At 31.7% G+C, this 25994-nt stretch overlaps 3 protein-coding genes and 1 non-coding gene across 4 annotated transcripts; all 4 read right to left on the minus strand.

The window, feature by feature from the left end:
- Positions 1-2504: 2504 nt before the first annotated feature.
- Positions 2505-5179, minus strand: LOC101205510 (phenylalanine ammonia-lyase). The gene has a single exon (XM_004143970.3). The coding sequence runs from the start codon at positions 4819-4821 to the stop codon at positions 2686-2688; it is 2136 nt and encodes a 711-aa protein (XP_004144018.1). The 5' UTR covers positions 4822-5179; the 3' UTR covers positions 2505-2685.
- Positions 5180-9619: 4440 nt separating this feature from the next.
- LOC105436334 (beta-galactosidase-like) lies at positions 9620-18259 on the minus strand. The gene is made up of 21 exons (XM_031883015.1): positions 18111-18259; positions 17913-18012; positions 16150-16228; positions 14258-14628; positions 14077-14172; positions 13882-13994; positions 13712-13778; positions 13523-13615; positions 13248-13391; positions 12514-12602; positions 12278-12383; positions 12103-12187; positions 11895-12013; positions 11647-11811; positions 11260-11432; positions 11061-11170; positions 10858-10967; positions 10632-10742; positions 10406-10510; positions 10122-10327; positions 9620-9958 (listed from the first exon to the last, which is right to left on the minus strand). Exons 4-21 carry the CDS (start codon positions 14408-14410, stop codon positions 9847-9849), a joined length of 2157 nt encoding a protein of 718 aa, XP_031738875.1. The 5' UTR covers positions 14411-14628; positions 16150-16228; positions 17913-18012; positions 18111-18259; the 3' UTR covers positions 9620-9846.
- Positions 18260-20584: 2325 nt separating this feature from the next.
- LOC101205744 (alpha/beta hydrolase domain-containing protein WAV2) lies at positions 20585-25211 on the minus strand. The gene is made up of 8 exons (XM_004143971.3): positions 24655-25211; positions 23511-23546; positions 23195-23273; positions 23005-23059; positions 22633-22749; positions 22230-22394; positions 21890-22134; positions 20585-21059 (listed from the first exon to the last, which is right to left on the minus strand). The coding sequence occupies exons 1-7, from the start codon at positions 24890-24892 to the stop codon at positions 21892-21894; spliced, it is 933 nt and encodes a 310-aa protein (XP_004144019.1). The 5' UTR covers positions 24893-25211; the 3' UTR covers positions 20585-21059; positions 21890-21891.
- Positions 22825-22967, minus strand: LOC116401869. The gene has a single exon (XR_004214272.1). It is a non-coding gene; the product is annotated as a small nucleolar RNA snoR2/U65 (small nucleolar RNA).
- Positions 25212-25994: the final 783 nt, after the last annotated feature.

Consider the following 25994-nt stretch of genomic DNA (forward strand, 5'->3'; position numbering starts at 1 on the left):
CTTTATTAATTGAGGATACCTAAGATATTCCATCAATATAAAAAGTTATAAGTTAGATCTTGGAATTTGTTTTTTCACGCTTTTCTATAAATGATTTTATGAGTTATTTTTAAAATTATTTTAAATATTAGAAAATAAAACTAAACTAGATCAATACTTTAAAATTTGTTTTATTTCAGTGTCTCGATTTGACGAGATTGAATTTTGTATTTTTAATAAACTTTAAATTTAATTTCCCAAATTTAAATGGAGTGTTAAAAAATTTGTAAAGAAAATGCAATATGAGATATATAGGAAAATCATGATAAATAACAAAAAGTTTTCAAAATTTTGATAAAGAAACAATCAATAGGTGCAAACAAAAGATTGAAAGACTAATTTACGTGCCACTAATGATGTTGATACAACGTTTTACGTATAGCGAATACAAAGGTGACGGAAGATTGAAGATTCCTAAATGATCTATAATAAATTCGATAGTGATTTTAAGTTTTAAAATGTACTTTCACTTTAAAAATTTGAGTTTAATTTAAATTTAGACCGTACATTTCAAAATTTACATTTTTAATTTAGTTTATTTTACTTAATATTCATTTTTCATATTTGATGTTAATTTCAGGTAATTAATTTTTTTTATAACTTATCAAATATAGAAAAATAGATTAAAAAAATATTTTGACAAATCAATTCATTTTTTATTATTTTTCAAAAAGTCCAATTTTTTAATTAAAAATTTACTTCATGATTATCCTAAATTAATTAATAAAAAAAAGCCTAAAATAATAAATAAAAGGTTAAAATTGTAAAGGTAAAAAGAGGAATAAAATGAATTTCAAACTTCAAGCATAAGATAGTAATATTTTCAAATTTAAATTAAATTGAAAATAAATTCAAAATTGAAGAAGTGAGATTTTTTATTTTTTAAGGAAATATTTAATAACAAAAGTAAACTTGATGTTGATGTATGCTTCACGGAGTGACCACCAAGTGGATCCATTGATGACGTAGATGTATCCTGATTGGTCAATAATTGTGCTCATGTACACGTGTCAGATTTAGATACAAATGTCATGAGAAATTTTCCACCCACTCATTTCCTGCCAAGTATTTCCTACGTGGCTGTACATGAGAAAAAGGAATTCAATGTTCATTTAGCAAAGAAATACGGTGCCGTATTGGATTGCCTTTTACAGCAAAAAAAACTTAGAATTTTGTCTTGTTATATAATGAGAATTGAAAAAAATATAACCCAATGTATAAATAAAAGAAAAGAAAAGAAAAAATTATAAACATAACTTTCATAAAATAAAAAAACAAATTAAAATATTTACAAACTATAGTAAAATTTTATAATTTATCACATACTTTTTATCACTATAACCTATCAATGATTATCGATAATAACATTTGTTAATTTTAAAATTTTCACTTTTATTTCAATTTCATGGATTTAATTCTAACGTGTATGACTTCCAAAATCCACAAAATAGCACTATTCATAAGTAATTTGACAATTTTTAATACTAAAAATTAGCATGTTTAAAACAAGTGCATACAAATTAGATAAGAAGAAGAATGATAGTTGGTTTGATGAATAATGGGTAACTGTTTTACTAATATTTACAATAATTTTATGCCGATGAATAACTCATAAATCTTCTTCATAAATTAAATTTATGCTATAAATCTTTTATGCCAACCTAAAAACATTGAAAATCAAATAATTAAAAAATAAATTTGTTATTTGTTTCTACAAAACTCAACTCTCTCCTTGGCTTCTCCACTATTTATTTATTTCAAATTGGTATCTTCAACGCAAATGATAGGAAAATTGAGTATAATAATAATAATAAAAAAAATTGGCATATAATAACATCATGATAAGGTGAAATAAATAAAATAAATAAATAAAGAACAATTCATATAACAAACAGTTTTTGTGAAATTGGGGATAAATATTTTTCATAAGTAATCTACTTAAGCTATATGATAAATCTAAAACATAGACATTTAAATATTAAAGCTATCTTATGGTTTAAATAGTTAACAAACTTCCAACGACATGAACAAAAGCAAACTTTTCTAAAAGTTTAGGAACTAAAATAGACGTTCATAAAAGTTTAAGGACTAAAATAGAATAAAAAAGCAAAGTTTTGAAACCAAAATATGCTTTAAACATAAAGATATAAGTTGTATTGCAAATTTTCAAAAAAGCATGATTAATAGGTTTTTTATGTACAACCCATGGGATGATCTTCAAGCCATAACCAAAAAACCAAAATGTCAAGCACAAGAAGCTAAACTAAAAGAAATCCCTCCATACAACCCCTAAAATGGAGCTTTCTAAGAAAATCTTTGTAATTTATAATCTTAATCTCATTTGTAATGTTATTAGAAATTTCAACTAAAAGGTTCCACATAACTTTTAAGTTCGTTTTGACCTAAATAGAAGAAAAATACAAACTTCATGGATCATAGTAACAATGTTAAATACGACAACTAGGTTAATGTAAAAGCTTTGCTTTAATATTTGATAGGATATTAATATTATTAATAGAATATTGAGGATGAAGAACATACTTAGAACTATGAAATTAAAAGCCCTAATACTTGATCTTATTCTTAATGCAATTTCCTCGTCTAATCCCTAAAATTTGCCAAGAAAAAACCAAATAAAAAATTGCCCTAATTCTTCAAACACTCCATCAAAATATTTCCAAGCTTCCCTTCATCAATGGCCTCCACCACTTTCTCAATATCTTCTCCAGGGCTAACCTTCTTTGCTCCACTCAACAGTTGAGTCCCCACTTCATTTCTCACGAATCGGTAGATTGGGTAAGTGCTGCATTTCTTGATTCTATTTTCAATTTCGAAATCACCATTCTCGAATCTCCCTCTTGCATTTTCAACATCTTTTTCCAATTTCGCCTTTAATTCCTCGAGAAACTCTGGAATTTGCTTGAATATGGCAATCCCTGTTTCGTTTCCGTTATCTGTTTTGCCTGTTGCAACTCCTTTCAATGCTTTTTCAACTAGAACTTCTAGTAATTTTGGGATTAGGGTGTAGGATGTGTTGGTGGGATCGTCGATGTAGGAGAAGACTTCCTCGCGCTCGATTACTTGCAAGAGATCTTTCTCACAAAATCGTGATTCGAGAAGTGATCCATACTCTGCCATGTAGAGTGTTTTTCTGATGGTTTGTAGAAGAGCATTTTTCACTACCTCCCTCATATTTTCTTCGAATTGTCTTAAATCGATTGCTTGGCAAAGCGCTACCATGTATGTAGCAGACATGAGCTTTAGTATTTCAATGGCTTCAGCGGATTTTCTGGCTGAGATTAAACCTAGAGAGTTTACATCTTGATTGTGTTGTTCTGCACTTTGGACATGGGTAGTGACAGGATTTGCTAAGTATTGGAGCTCAGAGCAATAAGCAGCCATGGCGATTTCCGCCCCTTTGAAGCCGTAGTCCAAGCTAGGATTTGGTCCGCCGCTCAAATTAGATGGTAATCCATTATTGTAATGATGACATACGAGTTCAGAGAATTGGGCAAACATTAGCTTTCCAATTGCAGCGATGGCGATTCGAAGATTATCCATGGAAACTCCAATTGGGGTCCCCTGAAAGTTTCCTCCATGTACAGCTACATCTCGACTAACATCAATTAATGGGTTATCATTCACAGAGTTAATTTCCCTTTCGATCGAATGAGTTGCCATTCGAATGACTTCGATTTGGGGTCCGAGCCATTGTGGAGAGGTTCGAAGTGCATAACGATCTTGTTTTGGCTTTGTCAATGGGTCATTTTCATTGCAGATTTTTGCTTCTTTCATGAAATCGCTTTGGTTCAAGAGGAACTCCATGACTGCAGCGGATTCAATCTGACCGGGGTGGTGCTTAAGCTTATGGGTTAACGGGTCTGTAAATTCTGGCTTCCCAAGCATGGCTTCACAAAACAAAGCAGAGAGAACACTGGCTAAAAGAGCCAGAATGTTGGCGTCGTAGCAAACTGTAGCAGCAACAGCTGACCCAACAGCAGTTCCATTGACTAAAGCTAAACCTTCCTTTGCTTGAAGCTCAAATGGGCCTGCAACTCCAGCTCGTTTGAGAGCTTCAATGGCAGTAATCTCATCACCTTCAATGGTAGTAACCTTGGAATTATGCCTTCCAGTGACAACGCCAGCAATATAAGACAGAGGAACAAGATCTCCAGAAGCAGTAATCGTCCCTCTCAAAGGCAACTTAGGGATCAAATTCTCATTCATCAACTTCACTAGAGCTTCCAGAATTTCCCAACGAATCCCTGAGTAGCCTTGCATCAATGTGTTTGTTCTAACAAGCATCGCCACCTTCGAGTAGCAAGACGGAAGATTATCCTTTCCAATGACACCAGCATTGAGGAATCTAATAAGCTCTGTTTGGAGGTCGGATATTTTGGTCGTACGGAGATGGGAGGTGGCACCAAAGCCCGTGGTAACTCCATATATATCTATTCCGCTCGACACTTTCTCAGCAACCCATTTTGCACTTTCGGCCACACGATCATGTGCCACAGATTCATTCAAGATGACTTTGACATCACTTCGACGAGCAATGGTGGCTACCTGAGCGACAGTAAGCGTGGTGCCTTCAACATCAACAGTTTGAGCCTCTTGAAACTCCGATAACATGCGACAAACCTCTTCAAAATGGGTCTGGCTGAGAGCATTGGCAGCTTTGACCCAATGGTCGGAGGTCGAATCGGAGGAAACCGATTTTGATAGAGGAACAAAACCAGTTTTGGAGCGAGCTGAAGAGCAGAGAAATTGAGAGTTGGCCATTAGAGGAAAAAGAAGAAGAAGCTTAGGAAAGAAAGGAGAGTGATTGGATGGTGTAGAGTTTTAGAGTTTTGTGGGATTTGGAAGAAAACATTGGACATGAATTTATAGCAAATTTTAATGGTTTGAATTCTAATTTCTTGTTGAAGCTGAAGCTGAAGCTGAAATTCTGATGAAATTACACAAAATAGAAAGCTTCTGCTTCCCTTTCATGAAAAATCATATCTTTTTCTTTTCTCTTTTGAAACATTTTGTTTTTTTCTTTTGTATTTTGCATTGTAGTTTCTTAGTCTTTTTCATGAAGAAATGAGCATTTGAGTGAGGGTGGGATCTCTATTACAACATTGTTTCCTATTTTGTTATTACCAACATAATTATTCATTTTTAGGTTTTACACACATCAAGCACTTAAAAAAACCCAAATAATCTAATAACTAAGTTGAAATCAATTTCTTTTTTGTTTTTCTTCTTACATAAAGTTGAATGAAGCTTATTAAAATATTTATCGATATATTCGTAAATTTAAAGGATTAACATCTTTTGTAAGTGCATGCTCGTAAAATAATTTTGATATTTTGTTAGTAGAACCATAAAATTAAAATAAAATCTCTCTAGCCTTAAATAATACTTTTTTCTTTTTTGAAAAATAATCATATCTAAATTTTATTCTTTTATAATAAATTTTATATTGTTTTTTACATGAAATGTTAATATATATTTCTTTTTTTCTATTTCTGATGAGGTTTCTTTCCTCTATAATTACATTTTGGTTACACCAACTTTTGGTGGACAATGGCTTTTCAAACTCATAGTTTGATGTTACCAATTTAAAAGAAAAAGAAAGATTGAGATTTGACATAAACATAGTGCAGGAGATTTACATCATAATTATTAAATGTTAGTTATAATATGAATCTTCCCTTCACATTTACTTGTAGATAATAAATCAATTTCTCTTCAAATTCTATGGAACACGAAATTACACAGAATATTCTCCTCTTTTTCTTTTCAATTTCAAACAATTTTTCAAATTATGCTTTTCATTTGGTGTGAAAGAAAAGAAAAGAAATTAGACCGATGAAAATAAGATGTTTTTAAGTCATACTTCTTTTCTTTGAATAAGTGTATTTTAAAAGAAAATTATGGTAAAATTTCTAAAATATAATAAAATTTTAGATTCAATGAATGAATTAAGTTAGTTGAACTAGGTTCATTTTGACTTCGATTAAAGTAGTATGATACTTATGTTAATTGTTGTAAATATTTTATTATAATATGTTTATAGGTACAGACGAATTTAGTATAGGCACAGGGGCTCGAGTCCCCTCAACTTTATTGTCTTTATATAATATGTATAAACAAAACCAATTATTACTTGATATTTGTAGTCAGTTTAGTGGTAATTATGTTTGTCAGCTCCCTTCAAAATTCAAGAAATTTATTTTTGTGAAAATTGTTTCTAAACACTCTATTTTTTAAATTAATCACTCGAGAATGTATCTCGTACAAAAATAAATTATTTTTAAAGAAATTAAAATTAAGATTAAAAAGAAAAAAACAAAACTTTCAAATTCAAAGTTTTAGGTGTGGAATACAAAAAGCCTAGCTAGGGCTAGAACAGATAGCATATATATATATATATGTGGATATTATGATATAAATTAGACTATTGATTAAAATACTATTTTGATAATTTAGATTTAGTCTCCATTACTTTGTTTATTGTTGTGTTTTGTTATATGTTTATCATTTTTATCTATGGTTGCATAACATTTATTAATTTTATTTAATCTATTTCCATAAAAGTTAACCTTTGATACTAACATTGTATTTTAATCGACATAAATATCTTTATTTTAACCTTGATAATCATTTTGCTTTTAGCTTTTAGTTTTTAAAATTTAAATTTATCAAATAATATCTTTTCAGTCTTTAAAACAAAAATTAAGATTTTCAAAACCAACTTAAAATTTTGAAAACAGTTAATAAAGCGAGTTTCAAAATTTAACTATATAAAGTCACGTACGGAGTGCAAGTCCTACTCGAATAACCAGATAATTTCGATTACCAACTCATATTATATGGGTCGGATTGAGTTAATTTAGAATGTGAGTTGGGTTGAATTAAAATTTTCTATGTTGGGAGTTGAAAAATCCAATTCTACCCAATTCTTATTTATTTAATAAAAGTAAAGTTAGTAATATTTTGTTAAAGGATCCCATGAAAGGGTGTTACGCAAAGTTAGTCAATCCAATAATACAACCCTAAATTCAACTCAACTCAACCTCTATTTTACCGGTTGGGTTGGAAAGTTATCAACTCAAAAATATAAGTTAATAATTATTTACAAATTAGAAAAACATAAATTAAAAAAAATTATGGTTACATTAGAAATTTCCATCTTTTTTTTTCTTAAAATAAAAAAAAATAAAAGACAGCAAAATCCATTCCAAAATCTTTACAATTTCTCTTTAATTTCAAACCAATAGTTTTTGTTTTTTTGTTTGGAAAAAGAAAGGAAAAAACATAACAATATATATATATATATATATATATATATATATATATATATATATATATATATATATATATATATATATATATATATATATATATATATATATATATATATATATATATAATAGTGGAGGTCCACTTAATAATAATATAATATTTAGAAGTAAGATATTCAAAAGTAGGTAAGCAATTTCATTTCTAAAATTTATCCCTTTCATATTCAACAAACTCTTTTTTTTCATTCATAGGTAAATTATGAAGAAATATCTCTCAATCTTTTTCTCTTGTTTAAAAAATATATTTGAATTATAACTTCTTATGATTTTATACAAAAAAAAAAAAAAAAATTGATCACCAATCAATTTAAATCTCAATTTCTATTTGAAATTATAATTTCTCTCGAAATATACTTGATTTGAAACAAATATCAATTAATATATATGAATTTTAAACTCTAAACTAATAATTATATCAATATAAACCCCTTAACTTTAGGTTTATATCAATTTAAATCTTAAACTTTCATAAATGCATCAATTTAAACCTTAAACTTACATACATAGATCAATTTAAACCTCTCAAATTTCATACGTGTGTCTAAATAAAACATGTATAATAGATAGTTTAGATCGAAACAAAATTTAAGGTCTAAATTGATACAATTATTAGTTTGAGTTTAAATTTGATACAATTTTGAAAGTTAAAAGTTTAAATTGATACAAATCTTATGATTTAATATTCGTGAAATAGTGAAGTTGAAGGAATTTATTATAACTTTGGAATATTCAATACAACTTTGATTATAAAATGGATAATATGAAGCTAATAGTACAATAATGATTAAGATGCTAAGATTGTCATAGAATAACAAGTGGTTTGTAATATTTTGCAATTTTGTTATGAGTTTTTAAGATAATAAAGTGACCACACAATTTGGAAAAGAAAAACTCTCTCTTAGCCCATCCAATAATTTCAAAGCAAACCCTAATAGCTCAACTTCAATCCAACCAAACTTTGATATATATACATATTGATTTTAACTAATTAACAACATATTATATAACTAATTAACAACATAAACTTAAATTAGGTGTTTATATAATTTAAGTTTGTAAGTTTTTGGTTTAGCTTTAATTATTTGATTTGTTGGTGTACGAATGTTACAACGATGTTGAGTTTAGGTTTCATTTAATATATACACCCGCTAATTATTAGATTCTTACACTATTTTGTGAATAAATTGATCTTAAACTTCTACGTTACAGTGTTCGTACTAGATTTTCGAAGAAATTTATTTTGTAAAGTTGAACTAGTGTTGATGTTGTATTTGTGGAGTTGAATTAATGTTGATGTATTTTTATTGATTCGATGTTATGTGGTTCGATCTTTAGAATTTGATGCTATGATTCTTTTTCGATTGGATGTTTACGCTTAATTTAAGAAAGCGAAGCACGTAAAGTTTTTGAAGTTTAAGTCTTGAAAGAAAGTTTGTAATTAAATGAACTTCAATCTTCGAGCGAAGTTAAGGTCTTGAAAGAAAGCTTGTATCTTCATAGGAGGTTCAATCTTCGAGAACGATCAACTTTAGGAGTTAGAGAGTCTTCTAACTCTTGAATGAATTATCTCTAGAACTTCTGGACTAAAAAATTTCCAATCTTCGAGAACGATCAACTTTAGTGACTTTATGGGTTTGAGCAAGGTTGGTCTATGGATTAAACTCATGAGTTCAACCACGTGCATCTGAGTAATATTTAGACTCAATTAAGTTTTTTTTTTTTTACAATTGAACTTAATAATTAACTTAATCCAATCATTACGATGAAAATACATGTCATTATCAAAATTGGTCAATTTACATTTTTAATTTTAATTTAGAACACATGTCAATTTTTTTAATTAATTTCAAATTCAATTATTTATACTTTTAATGGTTGTAATTGGTCTACAAACTTTCCAAGCAATCCATAGAAATAAATAATAGTAAATAAAAAATTAAGTTGTTTTGAGTGTAGCAAGAGGAAGAAAATGAGAAAAATAAACCTTCCTTTTAGTTTTTCTTTCAATCTTTTATGTATTTGTTTGGGTCACTGAATTCTTAAAATGTTACGTAAATAATGCATTTAACTCAATTTCAGCTATTTTTGTCTTTAGGTTTTTTAAATTAATTTTATAATTCCACTTTATCATTGATCTAAATTAATTAATCAACCCCAAAAGACCAAAATAGCCACTAAGTGAGGCATATAGAAGCTACGTAATACTAAAATCATACTTCAAGAATAAATGTATTAAAATGTTACTTTATTGTATTCAAAATTATATAATCGTATAAAAAATATATTTACATAAAGTCATAGACCTCCAAATTAAACAGATCAAAGCTTTGACCCAAGAATATCATATATTTCTATGTATATTAACAAACTTCATCACTGTGTGTACATTTAGTATAGATTCCATCATTAGTTGCAAGGCAGCCTCTCAATAGAAAGCTTCGTGATAATATCACCATCAGAATGCAGTCCTCTTAACCAAAGAAATCCCTTGAGGATTCCCACCAATTTCTTCCAAAATTATCAATAAGTTGCCATTTGGACTTAACCAATCGCGGGGAATGTGATACCTGAGATTTTGAAATGTTTATCAATGGTGATAGCTAGAGAAAAAACTTTGAGGGCATGCTTAGTTAGGAATGAATTTAAAATGGTAAAAATGATAATTGAATGTAAAACTTTAAAAGTAAACCTTCAATGATTAAGGATATGCTTTAGAGCGATTTGACTTACCATTTCTGAGAGGGTCCACCACAGTTCCACAAGCATTTCTTCTCAGTAAAGAATCCAGTATAACTGCATTTGTTACACTTGCCCCTTGCAATATATCCAGGAAAATAGCGGCCAATGCTCCGACCGTTAACCCATATTTGACCTTTACTCATGCTGCTCATGTCTAAAGCCAATGGTTCATTACCAGCCGGGGTATTGAAAGTGGTCTGCGGATTCCACAGGTGAAGTTTTCACAATAAAAAAAGATGTAGAAAATAAAGGATGTTAGTTTGAAATTCGCTCACCTTGTACCATGTGAGGGGTTGCTTTTGAAATGAGCCTTTCATCCATTGCACAGAATTACTTCCTTTAACAGAATAAAGATTCAAGATTTCTCCTTTCAAACCAACCTGCTCAGGAACATTGTAATTGAGATTCTGTAGCTTCTAAAAGCATTACTACTGTTTTTCAAGAATACAGAAAAGAAAAAACAGAAAGTGAAAGCTCCGGTACATCGATTTGGTAATGTACCTTGTAAGACCATTTATATTTAGACATGTCTCGAGTGCCCTCGTTCAGACCCTTCAACGTGACAGGGCCTAAAACTCCAGCATTCCAAGTATCAAAATGCAGGCCAACATTCTGACATAAAACAAATGAAAAGGTAAGTCGATTACATAATCAATAATAAGAAATATGGTAACATAGAAACTAACCGGAAATCAATAATAAGAAATATAGTAACAAAGAAACTAACCGGAAGACCGACAGTAACACTCAGCATGGAAAGCTTGTTAACTCCTTGCTTTAGATTAACATATTTACTGAAAGTTATTCTGGGATCCTCCAAACTCCCATATACACTTCCTACATTCAGAAAATAATATTGCTACGATCTTAGAATCATTTAGCTAATGCTCGGAAGTTCTTTAAGTTAAAAATGTGTGTGTTTAAATGTACCAGATAGTTGGCCATTTATGAAAACATGCAAAATATGGCCTGCCGAATTGACTGTGAGAAGGGGCCATTGTCCGCTCTTTAGAAAGCCTTCAGTCGAATCAATCCTTATACTAAGAAAGATAAACGTGGGACAGAGTAAGATATAACAACATTTTATGCTCAAAAGATGGTGAAAATTCGTTAAGTATAGAGGACTTACTCTGTCATGTACCACAAATAATCTGTTGTGTCCCAGGTGACGCTTACTTGCTCCACTAACCCATCCTTGGTTGTTGTATCCTGAGCATAAGCAGAAGCAGGTTCTTCTTTGTACGAAAGCCACCAAAATGAACTAATTGGCGTCATTTTTGCCTCGTAACTTTTAACCCCAATCTGTAAAGATCCCTTGCATCAAACTTCATCTTTCCAAAATAGAAAAGGTATCCAAATAATGCCACTTTGGCTTATTAAGAATTTCAAAGGTTCCATAAGCTTATGTTTTATCATTTTGTTTCTTTAACAATCATTTTCAGACGCAATACGTAATTCTCGACAACCATATAACCATAAGAAGATTTGGAATAAATAATTTTGGATCTCGCCTTACTCTTGCAGTGTTGAAAGTCACAGTTTTGCAATCAGGAAGGATGCTGATCGACCATGGTGGTAGATCGTATGGGTGATTCCAAAAGTTGACCCTTACAAAAGCTGATGTATCATAATTTGCTAGGAAAGCAGCACATGCCCCTGAACTTGACTTGAAGACACGAGCCTTCAATAATCATTGAAAAAATCAAATTAGACTGTCTTTCAAAGAAAAATGCAATTGTTCATAGATATTCTTTCAAAACCCACCTCTTGATTTTTCCCAAGCCATGTACTGGTAGGATCTGCTGATACTAAAGCAGGTTCGCACAACTTGATGGCTTTGTGCAAATCTCTTAGATGTCCCCATTTCGGTTCCCTTAATAGGCCTGTCAAAACCACAAAAAATTATCAGAGTAATAGAAGCATCTAATAACCTATTTTTAGAAGCTCCTATTTCAGTATTTCTAAAGCATACCATATTCATCTATTGGAGCATCAAAGTCGTAGCTAGTGGTAACGAAAAGACCAGATGTTCGGCCAAAGTTAGTTCCTCCATGGTACTGCCATATGAGAAAATTTTAACAGATTTACAGATGTGAGATAATTCCATTCATCAGTTAACCTTTACTGAACACTCAATAGCTCATTACCATATAATAATTGACGAGAGAACCACCATTCTGTATGAATCTTGCGACTGAAAAGGCCACATCTTCAGGTGGTCTGTAAGGAGTTGGACCACCAAATGCAGTGTACCTTGAATATTACACAAATGAGAAGAATGTCAATTCTAAAGGACCTCTGGTGACATGCAAGTGATCTAATCCCTCAAAAGTCAATTTCTTTTTTCTCGGACTTTAGCCAATACAGAGGATAAATCACATACCAACCGCTCCAGTTTTCTGTCCATATTTTGGGTTTATAAATCTGGTTTGGTTTGAAATTTTCGCAGTAAAACCCATTGCAGGTGTCAATCTGAGAGACATAACCACCATGAAGACAAAAGTTTTAAGAGGGAGAATATAGAAAATGACAAAGAAAGTTTATCTACAAGATCCACAATTCTACTGGTTTAGTTCAATAAAATAAAAATTATACTTAAAAAAGAAGACAAGCATTTATGCTGAAGAATCCATAGGATTTTAACTGATCTAGAGACAAAGTCAAAACTTCAAAGAATTCCCAAAAAGAATAGAAATAGGGGAAAAAGGAAGATTGTATTTCCTTTTCGCCTTCAAAGGATTTAAGACATTGAGAGATACAAAAAATGACAAATTCACACAGTGATTGAAATAAGCAAGAGAAACATATAAAAAAAGACAAGTATGGGTCCAAGTGTATAAAAGGAAAATCCACCAATTGAAACGAGCAAAGCAAAGAAAGTGAAGTCGTTAACATTGAAATCCCACAAAGAATGAGGTTCACATTTAAGGGAAACAAAAAACAAACAAGCAAGCTCGGGAACTTAAAAGAGAACGGTATCAATTTTTTTTTTCTAGTCTCTTTCATTCCATCAATAGTTTGAACGAGTCAGAAACAACCCCAATACATGTTCCTCAGTGAAGAGACATCCGCAAAAGGAAAATAAATCCACAACAGAAAGAGATTAGAATGGCTTACCAAAGGGTCAGGAGCATCCTCTTGCTTGCACATCACCCATGGGACTCCAGTTTTAAGACCTACCGCCATTTGAGCAGCCCATTTGGTATAAGATTTCCCTGGGGCACCTATTTCCCATTCTACTGGTCCATATTCATTCTCAATCTGTCATGCCAAACATTGAGACAAACAATGTAAAGTGTATCACTGTTAATGTGTTTTTATTGAATGATAAATATGCAGGAAACCCATTCTGAATATGAGCAAAGATTTTTCTTCACATGTTTGGAAGTTACCTGAGACAAAATAATGGGTCCTCCCTGGGTGTGAAATAACTTCTCCCACTTCATCATATCCACAATCTTAATAACGAATTTTTGCATAGCCGCCTTTATTAAAGAAAATTAGATCAGTTTTTTAAGAGTAAATGGGCCATAAAATTATTGGCTTTGGGAGAGTCCATGGACATTTCAGCATTTTCTAACCTTGAAAGGTGCATTGTCTGTCCTAAAGGCAATGCCAGGAACAAACTTTAGCCAAAGAGGAAATCCACTGAATTATTGACATTAAAAATGGGGGGGGGGAAATCAGAACAGAGCCACATGAAAATAATTTTTATATAAGATAAGATTCTGGTAGTATCAATTTATTTTACCCATAGTTCCATTCTGCACAGACATACGGACCGATCCGGAGATGAACATATAAGCCTGCTTGCTGCACCAGCTTTATAAACCTCACCAAGTCGTATCTTTCCTCAAAGTAATACTGTACATTTGCACATCAAAATATCAAAAATACTAAAACAAAAAAATTCAGAAAGCAAAGACAAAATGTTTTCCCATGCTACCTTGTCAGGAGAAGGTTCATGGCCATTCCAGAAAACATATGTCTCTATAATATCCAACCCTCCATCTTTAGCCTTCTGTATGAGGTCCGGCCACATCTACAACCACCACAAAAACCCAAGAAAAAGTTTTAGAAAGAGATAAATATAAAGCACCAGCGATTCACCGTGGATGTATCTAAACCTGGGGTGTGCTTCTTGGGTAATGAATAGAGCCAGAAATCAAAATTCTTCTCTGACCATTAATGATGATGGCTTTATGGTCATAAGTCACAGAGCCTATTGTAGAACAAACCCACGTAAGCAGACACAAAAACAGCAGCACAGTCTTTGGCATTCTGAAAATTTTGCAAGCCAGCCCCTCTGGTCCTCAACAGCAACTTGTTTTTAGCTCGCTCTCGTGCAGAGATAATATATGTTTTCAGTGAGAGGCAACAGAAGCGAGCGCATGGATTTCTTATTCTTCTTTCTACCCCTCCCTTGCCCTTGTTTAAAATGGGCAGATAGAGAATGTGAGAGGCAGATGCAAGACCACTGAAGGAATGGTGAGTTCCGCTGCAAGAGCAAGGTGCTTTTTATAAGCATTTATAACAAAGAGACAAAAGAAAAGGACAATGTCATCGACTACTTTTAGAAAACTGCCTCTGCCTCTGCCTCTGCCTCTACCTCTGTCCTATTTTCAAGCCAAACATTTTGGCATTGTTTAAGGATTTATTCAACAGCATCTAAATTTTGGATTAGATAACTAATCCCTGAATTTTAAACGTAATTAGGATTCATACCTATATACAAATTTGTGTCTTTTTTTAATTATAAGAATACTGGTAAGAGTTTTAATTTTTTTTCTTTTAATTTTTATTATCATACATGCGTACATGTGTGTGTGCGCGTGCCTACATATAACAATGTTGGTTTGTCTTCCAAAAAAAATGCAAGTATGTGAACACACTTATAACTCCTTGTAATAAAACAATATGCAAATTTAAGGAATATCCACCGGACTTACAATTTTAGTCTGATGCATATAAATAATCAAGTTTTAATTCAAAGTCTAAAAAGATTAGTTATGTATATAGAGTCAAATTGTGTTCTGTAATATATTAGAAAGATAATTTTGGTTCAGTCTAGCATTGTTCTTCTTCGCTTTCTTTTTTCAACTTCTTTTTATTATATGCCAGATGTACAAGCTTGTATTGGGTTTGACTGAGCTATTTTTAAATTTTATTCTATTTTTTATAATATTTTTGGATAAAAGGATATGATAAGGATGTCAAGGAGATAATTTTAAGAGTGCTATATTTATCTAAGAATATTTCTTATAACAATTTTGTAACTATCTTTTTCTAAAAATAAGAATTTTGAAAGCATATTTCACAAAAAGGATAAGGCAACAACCTAATGTCGAGGAAGAGGATGCCCCCTCCTAAAGAAAGTACTTGCTTAACTTTACCAATTATGTAAATTCAACAATCATATACGTAGGGAAGTTAAGCTTGCAAATCATAAAACTTTGTAACTAATTTTTAAAAACTAGGCTTATTTACTGATAACTTTTCTCATGTTGCAACTAATCCACCGTTTTCCTTAAAAATTTTAAAACTTCCTCCTCAAAAGAAATAGACAAGTGAAATTTTAGAAACCAAAAAGTAATCACGAAATCATTATTAAACAAGAAATCATAAAATTTTGAAAATTTGAAAAGGACATAAATATTTCCGGATGTGAATTTCAAGTAATGAAGGTAATATAAGAGAAAAAGAAAAATTATTTGCTTAAGCAATACAATTACTTGCTTGTAAAGAGAACAATTTTGCGAAAATGACACATACTTGACGATGCTAAATCAAGAAGCCTTTACATCAAACAAGAGTTAAAACCTAACAACATGAACTATCTTCAGTTATTTCAATACCTAACACTATCCTGTCAAATTTGCCCATTAGTTAATTAGTTATGGAACCAAATTAATTCATATCTGTTTTAACATTCATTGCACAGAAGTCAATGGGCAAACACGAACATTTCACCGGTGAGAAAATCTGATATGATAAGAGAAATTTACAGAGAGATCCATACCAAGAAGACAAAGGTAGCTGCTCCTCCAGTAAGTCCCTTGGCCAGACTACGGATTTTTCTAGAAGACGTCTCTTCATAGCTGCAAATGATATTCACTGTGGTTAGCATGACCCTTTCCATGAGAAGATGAAAGTTGGATTTTATCTATTGAAATGACACTCACATGACGTCTGAAAATAGCCATTGCATTAGATGATTGCATTAAAATTTGATCTAATCAAACTTCAAACTGAATTTATCAATAGTTTTCCATGACACGAATCATCATCTAAACAGAGACAGATTATAACCATAGCCTACAATCGAAACATCTGTGTTTTCATTGTTGCAATTACATTCGTTCTAGCATCCTGTCACAACCTTTAAGTCAAGGATGACAAAAAATAGAAACTTCAGATCTTCAAGCTACCTTTTAAATCTACTACTAGAAAGAACATTGTTGTCCATATTACTGATTACTTTCCTTCAGTCAAAGAAGAAATGATTGTTCACTCATTGTTCCAATCACAGTCCATGTCAAGTATAGGAGATTCAGAAATGTAGGATATCCAAACCCTTTCAATGGCAGGAGGTCCACCAACTACAATGGTGGAAGCTGATGCATAACATAGTCAAATGGTCTCATTTACAACAAAAGGAGAGAAAAAATTTAACACCACCATTATCAATGACTCCTTACCATTATGCATTTTCCCGAGCATTTCAATACAGGATGAAAAAAAATGAACAGGTGGAATTAGGTAAAAAAATATTTGAAGAAAACTAGAACAAATTTCTTCATTTTTCTTTTCAAATAAAATTTTGAAAAATATTGCGAGAAGAAATTCAGGACAGAGAGCAACTTCACTACTTCTAGACCAAGTAACAGGTGAAAGAAAATATCCTCAACAATGAACAAAGGACCTGTCCAAGAGTCAACCTTCCTAGAGTTTTGGATTAACCCCCTTGCTCAATATTAAAGGTGGAATGCTCCTATAACTGGAGGACTTCTATTGAACAAGCGTACAGAGGACTCTTCTTTACTGATGGTCAAGTTGACCCTCTTTTGCTGGAAGGTAGAACACAGATTTGAATTATGAAAACGAGTTCCACCCTAAGTTTCATTAAAAACATGGAGCCTCCTAGAAAAGAGCTTGGGGCTTTGCAACACACTCGTATCCAATCTCTCGTGGCTTTCCATTTTCATCAATGGTAGCACAGTGAAAAGATTTTTCAATCCTGCCTCTTAATAACCATTAAATATAGATTTGAATCTTCATGCCCTAATAATATTAATTACATTGTGGCAGTCTTTCCAATGTATCTCTTCATCCATTTTGGGCACAACTCTCGACATGTTTTTTGTTTCACCCAAAAGACCTCGTGCCATTGAAAATAGTTCTCTTCACTTACATACCATATATCATCCTTGTTCTAGCCAACGTGGTACTTCGACCACACTCCAACATCTCTTCAATCAATTCTTAATGTAGTAACACAAAAACGTGTGAAAAAAACGAAAATGAGGATGATATTTGATCGAATGAATAAAGTTGCATATAATCTCCTCCCAAACCAAACAATGGGTTATCTTCTAATTGGTATCACAGTAATCAAAGGGAATTAAGGCAGAAAAAAACGCCAGAAAGTAAATAGTAAAAGCATACAGACTCTGATCAACTTGAATAAAACGAAAAGGAATGCAAATTCATCATTTGACACTGAAAAACTAACATAACCCAGATTTCATTAAGCTAAAAAGCGAAAATTCCGATCGAACTTACATAGAAGAGGAAGCGGCAACAATGAGGCCATAGAGGCGATCATTGAGACCCCAGTTGGGAAGGAAGAGTTGAGAAGGTGACTGGTAACAGGTTTGGGCGCCTGCAGAAGCCATGGTCAACGAAGTTACAAAATGCGAAATGGGAAAATCATTGAAATCAAAAGAAAAATGTTGGCAAAGAAATTCAATCTGAACTCACCATCAAATGCAGTGAGGAGCAAAGAGATGGTTTCGAGTGGAATTGAAGAATGGAATGGAGAGCTTGGGAGAAGCTTTGGAGACTGTGAAGCTGAGCTGAAATGTGAATGACAATGACTTGGACCGATTTTGACTATGAAGTTGTAGTTTTTTATTTTTGACCTACTCTTTTCTTAAATTTGAAAATTAGACCTTCAATGAACTCTTTAGTAACTATTAATTCAACTCTTCAAACTTTGATAAACGTATAAATATTAAAAATAAATAATAGGATTGTTTTTAAAGAGTAAATGGTAAGATTGTAAAAAATATTTCCAAAACATATCATATTCTTAAATTATATCAATAATAGACACGGACTTCTATCGATGTCTATTAATGGCAAGGTAGAAACTAGTAAAAATCTACCTATATTATTGATAAATTTTAAAATTTTTTGCTATATTTTGAAAATTTGGTGATTCGTTATGCCATAATTAAAAATGTTTCATTTTTCATCATTTTCAATTATAACAAAATGAATCAAAATTTTGTTATATTTTGTAAAAATTTGTAACAATTTTGCTATTTGAAATAGTTTCAAGAAAGTTTTTCTTTTTATAATTAATTTTTGGACGTTGTTTTTAAGTAAATGGTCAAAAATGAAAATTACATTTAGTTAGGTAAGTTTCAAAATATTACATTTTTAGTAAAGTTTATAATTTGGTTTCAATTTAGATTTTAAGTTCGAAATGTTGCAATGTTTGAGTTTTGTTTCAATCCTAGGTGTAAGGAGTTTTCTTTCTAAATACTCATTTTTTTCATGAAAGTGGTAAAATATACTAGTTAATTTTAAAAAAATTTAATTAAGTTTCACTATTTTACTCAAACCTAAACTTTTAATTCAATCAGTCTTCCAACATATTAATTAAAGAAAACATGACATTTAAAAATATTTAAAAATTTATATAAATCATTGGTAAAAAATTTAAATTCAAAATTTAATTCAAATAAATCTTAAATAAAATCTCAATTCTTATACATTTAAAGTTTAAATACTTTCAAAAAAAATATTTGTTATACATTTTTAGGTTATTTAAGGATTTAAAAATTATTTAATTTAACATTAAATTAGATTTGATTTGTTTGGAAGTTTTTATAAATTTAATAAAATACATTTTAAAAAAATTATTTAAATTAAATTTATCAGAAATAATTTAGATAAAATATTTGAAAGGTGAGAAACGAATAAAAAATAAAAATAAATAAATAAACATGAAACAATAAAATTAAAATAGAGAGTTAAATTTGAGGGCTAAATGTGTAAACTAATCATAATCATAATTAGTATTTAATTAAAATTAATTTTGTAAATAAAATAAATTAAAAGTAACATTCTTTTAAGATTATTAAATTAATTAAAAACAAACAATGTTTCATAAATAAAAGAGTAATTTTTAAAAATAATAAAATAATAAAACTATGGAGAGTTAAAAATGTAGGATTACGGGCAAGTAAAAAAGTTTACTAGAAGGAGGGAAGAGGGGTTATGATAAACCTAAAACAATGGTATGATAACTCTTCCTCCAAACAAGAGTTTGGTTACCATAACCATAACCCAATAGTGATAATCCTTTGACCAAACAGCTCCTAAATCTTATAGATGAAATAAACTAAGAGTAAAAATGTAACATTTTTGGAACGTAAATATATAAAAAGATTTGCAAATACTTTGTCCACCGTTGTCGCTGCCACAAGCTGAGTCGCTCTCATTTCCTTATTTTTGGTGCTCTTTCTAAACTTGCACTTTTTTTCCACTCTTGTCACTGTCCAATCGGTAGAATCCTAAATCATTGATTGGTTCGAAGATAATTTTAATTATATAATTATATATTATCTAACATAGAAAAAAAAAAGTATTCTATTATACCTATCGGACTGGAATTTAGAGAAAGAAGGAAGAGGAAAGGAGATCAACCAAGCGTCACTTTGAAAGGCAACAAGAAACAACCAAGCTTGTATGGAGTTAATATGTTTGAAGTTAGTAAATTTGTGTTTAGAACCTAGAATTATAACATGTAGTTTTTTAATAAATATGAAAATAAATAGATAAATTTTTATGGAAGAGTTACCAAATAAAGGTTCAAATTTCAAAAGTGTTTAATATTAAATTTAATTTTTTTTGTGTCAAGAGATAGATGACCAAACACATAATTTCTGAAAAATAAAAAATGAGCAAGGAGTTCAAATTTTTTTTAAAAAAAGTTTAACTAAAAAAAAGTTTAAAGAGTTCAACTGACCTATTTTTATTCATCGACAATTGAAGTTGATTGAAACAGTCAGTTCAGCGGTGAATTAATTGAAAAATCTTTTCGACTCCCAAACTATTATGATCAATCCCTAAGTCCAAGTGAGTGATTGAGTCCATGCTTCCAAAAAAACAATAACTAGCAACTGCATGCTTCTGATTTCAAATGCTTAATATAAGAGAGAACAAAAACAAAAAGAGAGATTAGCATTGGCCTGGGCTTTTTCTTTCTTCTTGTTGCCTTTCAAATTATCATACAACTAAAATTAGTTGGAGTCCTTTTTTTCTTTTTCCATTTTTTTTCTTTTGGTGTCGAAACCAAAGTGTTTGAAATCCAAATAGTACATACCAAAGGGCACTTTGACTCTGACTCTCTCCATATATATGAAGCCTAAAAATTAAAAAAATTAAAAAAACCCAAAAACAAAACCTCTCCAAGTGAATATTTGGATTAACACTACTACTAACTACTACAGCACATTCATTTTGCTTGCTCTGATAAATCTCTAACTGCACCCAACTTTGTTACAGCAGAGAAAGAGAGCTTCTTGTAGTTCCTGAATGATATGCCACAAATCAATTTGGAGAAGTAAGACCAAATCAATATAATTTCAAAAACCCCACTTCCCACCAACTCATCATCTATCTATCTACTGCCATAACCTGAAACCAATACAGCAACATAAAGGAAAAATATCCTCAGTTTCATCAAGGAGAAATGAAAAGGAAACGTCTATTAACACCAGAGCTTAAAAAAAATGTAATGGCAAATCCAAGGCTTAGTAATTTATGGATTAATGGCAAAAAAAAAAAAAAACAACAGTACACATTCAACACAAGGAACTTCTCCACTACTCCACTCAAACACTGTTTTCGATCTAAGAAGCATGGGCACTCTCCGTTTTAAGACGTATGTCCGTGTTGGACATGCTTTGGACTCGCAGACATGTGGAGACATGTTTATGACATGCTTGAGAAATTTTTTTAAAGAGAAATGGTCCAATTTAAAGCTCAAATCAATTATATGCTGAACTAAAATTTTTGAGACAGAGAGACCAACCTTTTCACCAAAGATAAAGCATAAACATAAAAAATTGAAGTTAGAAAAACTTAAATGATTCATCACCTATAATTGTTAATTAACTTGAAATTTTATGTTTCTTAGTGGGGTGCAATTAGTATTTTATGTTAAATTTGTATATATCTTAAAAAATAATAATAGATAAAGAGTATCTCTAATGTGTTCGTGTCCTAGTTTTAGTATGCTTTTGGCATACTTTGGGTGTTGGCCATTTCATCTTTAACTAATCTAATTCGTGTGATTTATAACTAGTCCCATCATTCTATGTGGCCTATTTGAATGATCTATCAAGCCACTACACAGTTTAATAAGAACTGTGGGGAAAGAAGTTTCATCATTAGTTATGAAGAAAAAATCGTGGAACAAACTCTATATTTGAAATTTTTGTTTCTTAAACAAGAAATTATCGAACCTTTAATCGTCTCCTGAAGATTCACATTCTCTGTTCTCTGGCACATTCTGATCGATGAATTGTTGAATTGTTCTCCAATAATGATCGCCGCCGGCCAGCCAAGTGTCCATATGCATGCCAGATGGGAAGTCAACGAAGAGACAACGGTTGTTATGAGCAGCTGCTTTGGCATACAGCATCTGCATGTGGACTGGGGGAACCATCTCATCTTGTAATCCAGATAAGAAAAGAATTGGCTGCTTAATCTGCAGAGATGGTTTCAAAAATAGCAACTTACAATTACAACCAAAGCAAGCAAATCATGTCGAAAAAACTGATATTTTGAACTGTTAAGCCCCACCTTGCCAACTACATCAATGGTGCTCCATGGAGAACGCACAAGAAAATTGAGAACCTTGGGACCTTTTGATCCAGGGCCTCCAATAAACCACTTTAGAAAGGGTAGCAAAACTCCAGCCATATCCAAAATTGAAGTGAAAGTATTTTCTAATATCAGTGCAGCAACCTGTAATTCAGAATATAGTAAACAACCAACAAAATGCAGAATAAAAAGCACAAAAGAGCTTGAAGAAGATCAACAAATCTTAATGTAGTTTATGACAGTAAAAAATTGATAGTGACACTGGACACGGAACACATTTTGATTCGAAAACTCATAGTAAATCTCTAGGCATCTTTATCATGACCGATAGAGGCTATACAAGGAGCTGTCAATAGGCAAACCGTAGCCCTCCAAACAATACCTTGTCAGGGTTATTTTTGGTAAGAACCGCTCCAACTGCACCCCCAAGTGACCTTCCAAACACTAGTATCCTAGACGTGTCAATGTCGGTCCTTTGAGAAAGATGATCCAATGCAGCCTACTCAAGTGCAATAAAAGCATAATGTTTTCAGTTACACTTGTTGAAAAAAGAAATAACATATGAAAAGAGAACAAGTGTAATCACAGAAAGCGGCTCCGTAAATCTATAGAAAAAAGATAAATAGATTCCTATGAAGATGTGAAAAACTTGTTATTGGATCAATCATAGCATCGCCGGTCACGACCCTTCAGCTATCGACAATGTGGCATTGAACCGATGTTGGAAAAAATAAAAATGAAAACCAAAGCACACCTGAGCATCTCTAGTAATTCCATGCTGAGAAGGATAACCATCACTTGCTCCATAACTGATTGAGGTCAAATGGCATCAGTGATCATTCCATTAAAATAGTAGCAGTATATGTATATCAATGAACATATTTGCTGCTGGAACATATTAAAAGGCATACTTGCACTTGTCAGATTTATGTAAAATAACATACCCTCTATATGAAAGCATGAAAACATTGCACTGTAACCTTTGTATCATGATGCGGACCATTTCAAGACGATGGGCGATGTCTAGAGCAGGAGGTCAAGGTAAAAAAATAGGAATCTATCCCAAAAAGCCATCAGCATAACTAATATACACTAGACTATTTTTTTAATTACCAAATATATATAGTTAAGAGTAGAGAATTCAGACGTGCATCATGAACGAAATTCTAATCAAGATGTTTAAAGAATGCTCCAACATGTAGTTCACAATAATTTTCTCGTATCTAATTTCCACAAAGATGGCCATGACAATCAGGATACTTCCAGCATTTTCTTGGAAAAAAAGAATGGTAGGACCTGCAAAACAGCAATACCACAAAGTAAGTCTTGAAAAGTTACCCCCACATTAAGGTAAATATGTAAACCCAAAGAGGGAACAGGAAAGTAAGCATTATGAATTAAGCTGTTGATGGGTGAAAAACAGGCAAATATACGGTTAAAATAATCTGGAAGAAAGATATATGAAAGAAGAATATCCCTATAACTAATAAAACAACTGATGACAAGGATGTATGAGAAAATCCACTTTAGGAGTTATAACTAATAAAACAATTGACGAGTCTGCAACCACCATGGCAGATGGAAATTTTAAAAGATGTTAGAATCTGCAAGGAAAAATCTCTATTTCTTGATTCAAAGTAAGCCCCAATCATCTAGGGAGTCTTTTAAAAAAATTTAGGTGACTGTGAATCTGGATTCCTCTCTAGAAGTATTTCATTACAATCTTGCATATTCCACCACCACAAATATAACAACAAAAAGGACCTCATAAACAATGTCGTCTACAGTTTTTCTGATACCCCTTTTGCATCAGCATTTTTCTCATTTCAACCTTCAACAAGAAATATTAAACTTCACCACTGTCCACTTAAATCCAGTAATGTGATATCAGCAACGTGAATACTAAATTCCATATACATCCAATACATTGTCTCTAACGTTTAAAAGAACTTTTACATTCCCAGGCACAAATACCCATCACGAGATTCCTGAAACAAGTACACCGCCATCTCACCCCAATACACAGGTCCCAAATATCTACATTCTCAATCAACCTCAATTCCCTTCACTTTTAAGCTAAATTTATATTCCACAGATTTGATCAGCTAAGCATTCGAACTTACTCACAAAGAAATGATCAATCGACCATCCCAATAGACCTAATCATCAATCTCTTCCCTCCATTTCACACCACTCTCTTCAGAAAGAGAAACATAAAACAAATTCATCTCGATAACTAATCAAACAACCCAACCACAAAACAAAACTAAGATCCGCCAGTTCCAGAACCAGAAATTAGCTCAGAGTCGCAAAAAAACGAGAACATACCCACATCACCTAAACCCTACCAGCAAAATCCATCATAATTCAATCAAGATAAATCTCAAAAAGAGAAGAATCAAACCTCGGCAATCGGGGAAGAGTTTAATGAACCACGAGTGAAGCCGGACTCCATCAGAAGATCGAAGCCATACATCCTCATAAACAAGGCGAAGCCGAGATGGGGTAATCGCATAAGATTTAGTAAGTCCAGGAAGAGCAGGCACATAAACCAATCTCTCTTGAAAAGCGACCAGCAACGCCATTCCTGCGACCACCAAACCTCCAACGCCATAAAGCAACGCACTCACATAAGAAACCATATTCGATTCCTCTCCCTGTTGCCGTCGTTTTCCACCGATTTGAAAATTGAAAATTGAAAATTCAGGGTCGGTGGGAAATGGGGAAATTCATGAGATTTTGAAGAAGAAAGAAGATGTAAGACGTGAGAAGATGAGTTGGGTATGAAGTTCAGAGGAAAACTAAACTTGGGTCGGTGTTGGATTTGCCATTGAAGAGTTATACAGTGAGTGCCTGTTCGTGTTCTTCGTACAGTGACATCGGCAAGCAGTGGTAATGGTCTATGACTATGGCTATGGCGCTACTTCTAATCTCTTTTTCTTGGCAAAAAAAAAAGTGAAATGATTTTCAATTATGAAATATGATCCAAAGTCTTTTTATATATATATTTAGTATCATATTGAACCCTTTGATTTATAGATATGTTGACATATTAATGGATATTTACATCTTTGATCACAACTAGCAAACATCTTTTTGTTAAAATCTTGATGGTCCATCTCAATCTAAAACAATTGAGAAAAACTATTTCAACCAACTTTCTAAAATTTCCTAATTGTGGAAGGTGAAAAAATTTTAAGTTAGTTTTGACTATTTCTCATTCTCATTTCTAAGAGGGTGCTAGTTTTGAAGGGTAATCGATGGTTCGATTCGGATCGAGTGTCCTATTTAGGCACTAAAAAAATCCATCATTGATATGAAATTATTTTTTGAAGAGGGAAGGTTTGATCCTAATCTTCATAATCATTATACTAAAAAATATAAAAACTTATTACAATCACACATAGCTTGTGTACGACTATGGGCAGATATATTAAGGAGCACGTTCTCCCTCACATTCCCAACTTTTGTATTTCAATATTAGTTTTGAAGTGTCAAATTACAATATATCTTAAATAATGTGTTTTTTTATTATATTATATATTTGGTATACTGGTTGTGCCCTTTTAAAATCCCAAGGTTTTGAGTTCTTAACTATTTGAAACCAAAGACATTGGCTCCTTTATGATAGATAGTTTTGTGTTTCTAAAAAAATCAATGAGACATTTCATAGATTCTACCAATTTAGAATTTGTTTAAAATTGTTGATATTAAAGTATTGATATAATATTAAATTTACCCTAT

The sequence above is a fragment of the Cucumis sativus genome, chromosome 1, assembly GCF_000004075.3.
Source record: "Cucumis sativus cultivar 9930 chromosome 1, Cucumber_9930_V3, whole genome shotgun sequence".
In the NCBI taxonomy this organism is placed as follows: domain Eukaryota; kingdom Viridiplantae; phylum Streptophyta; class Magnoliopsida; order Cucurbitales; family Cucurbitaceae; genus Cucumis; species Cucumis sativus.